Below are 1,765 nucleotides of genomic sequence, written 5' to 3'. Positions count from 1 at the left end.
TCACAGATGTAAGCCCAGCTTGTAACGCTTGGTTTGAAGGGGAAATGTTTGATATTGACCAGAGGGTAAGTCAGGCAGTGTGCCAGGTGTCCATTGAGTCAAGGGAAGGGTTCAAATCTAGCAGTATTGCCCATATGAACACGTTATTACTAACTCGGTATTATAGTAATTCAGTATTATCAGGTTTAAGTAGTAGGAAGAGCACTTGTTGCAGGGTGCTTGTGCGTGGAAAAACCACACGGTGTCAGTCCCGGCCGTATCCCATAACAACCACTGTAAACAATGCTGCTGCTGCGACGCCCTCTCTCGGCTTTGGCTGTTTATTAGCTGAGCTAAAACCGAAGTTACTTAACTACACTATCACAAACTTTAAACATGAGTGGGGTCGGTAGCGTTCGCGACGATCCCGAGGAAGCTGCACCGTCACTGGAGGCGGAAAATCCGGAGGAGAGAATTGCAGCGCGGCGCCTCCGCATAGCCGCACGAAATGAAGCCAAGGAAAGGTAAACCTCCAGTTAGGCCATAACAATAAACTCGCCCCTACGACGAGCACGGGACAGGTGTCCATTTTCTTTCTATGGTTGTGTTAGAAACTGTACTGTTCAATGCATTTTCCATGTGTCATTCAGACAAGAACTGGGGGATGACTCCGATGAGAAGGAGATCAAAGTGGAGGCGAGGAAAAGCCAGCAGCAAGTAGAGCAGAGTGAGAGGGTAAATTAAGCATCACGTATAGCCTATTAAGCATGACCTTTCCATGTGTATTATGCATCGAATATCATCCACGTGAGTAACTGATGTACAGTATGTGATTTAAAGACATTCGTCATTTTAAAAGCTATCCCTGTATATCCTTTCACTCAGCGAATGATCAAGCTACAGAGCGATGGGACAGAGCTGGTCACGAACATCCAGATAGCGGCGGACTTCCGAGAGTCCCAGCGCCGAGCAGAGAAGGAGGAGGCCAGCAGACTAAGGTGATATCCCGTCCTGGGAGGATCGACGTGTCACAAGCACCCCCTCTACTGGCAATACACCTCAAATGCACGATGGCATTATGAAATTAGCCTATAGCTGGATGGAATTTACGCACAGCACGAACCTGACTATTCCATCCACAACGCATTCGCTCACACACTCAAAGTACCCTCTCTCGCTCTCCTCCCCATCCGGCCTTCCCTCTCTTCTCATATCCCTCTGCATTCTCCCTCTTCTCATCCCTCTCTCTTCTTCCCCTCAACACACCCCCCCCCCCCACACACACACCTTCTCCCTCCCCCTCCATCCCCCTTTCCTGACTCCCTTTGTCCTTCCTCCTGACTCCCTCTATCCTCTCCTCCTCTCCAGGGTGGAGAAGCTGGAGAGCGAGGCCAAGTCCAGCCTGGAGAAGTTTGAGGAGATCACCAGGAAGTGGACGGTGGCTAAGAGGAAGGAGAACCCCCAGGAGCTGAGCGACTCACTGAACGGCCAGCTGCAGCTGTGCGCCCAGCTCGTCCAGGACAAGAACAACCTCATCAACGAGCTGCAGCAGGTAGGCCACGGTCCTGCAGCTGGGGGCCAGGGGACATAAAAACAAGGAGGAGTCTGAGAAGTGTCATGGATTCACACATTCAGTCCGGAATGACTGCTACTCTACGCTGGGAGCAAAAGTGAAGCTAAAATTCCCTAGTGCTGTTGTAGTGAGCCACACGTGTGACGCACATCTAACGCTTCTTCCCTGGCTGATGGAAGGAAGAGGGATGTTTTAGCACAAACCTACTGATGA

At 50.7% G+C, this 1,765-nt stretch overlaps 1 protein-coding gene across 1 annotated transcript in view; it reads left to right on the top strand.

Moving 5' to 3' along the window:
• Positions 1-375: 375 nt before the first annotated feature.
• The window catches only part of drc1 (dynein regulatory complex subunit 1 homolog (Chlamydomonas)), a gene marked incomplete at its 5' end in the record, with an annotated part of 7,441 nt that continues 6,051 nt past the window's right edge, over positions 376-1,765 (top strand). Inside the window, 4 exons of the mRNA XM_084454628.1 lie at positions 376-503; positions 630-714; positions 865-977; positions 1,348-1,531. Of these exons, the coding sequence (XP_084310754.1) occupies positions 376-503; positions 630-714; positions 865-977; positions 1,348-1,531 (510 nt within the window). The remainder of the gene's footprint in view (positions 504-629; positions 715-864; positions 978-1,347; positions 1,532-1,765) is intronic.

Source organism: Borostomias antarcticus (assembly GCF_949987555.1).
Source record: "Borostomias antarcticus genome assembly, chromosome: 20".
NCBI lineage: Eukaryota > Metazoa > Chordata > Actinopteri > Stomiiformes > Stomiidae > Borostomias > Borostomias antarcticus.
This window is presented reverse-complemented; position numbering and strand designations above follow the sequence as displayed.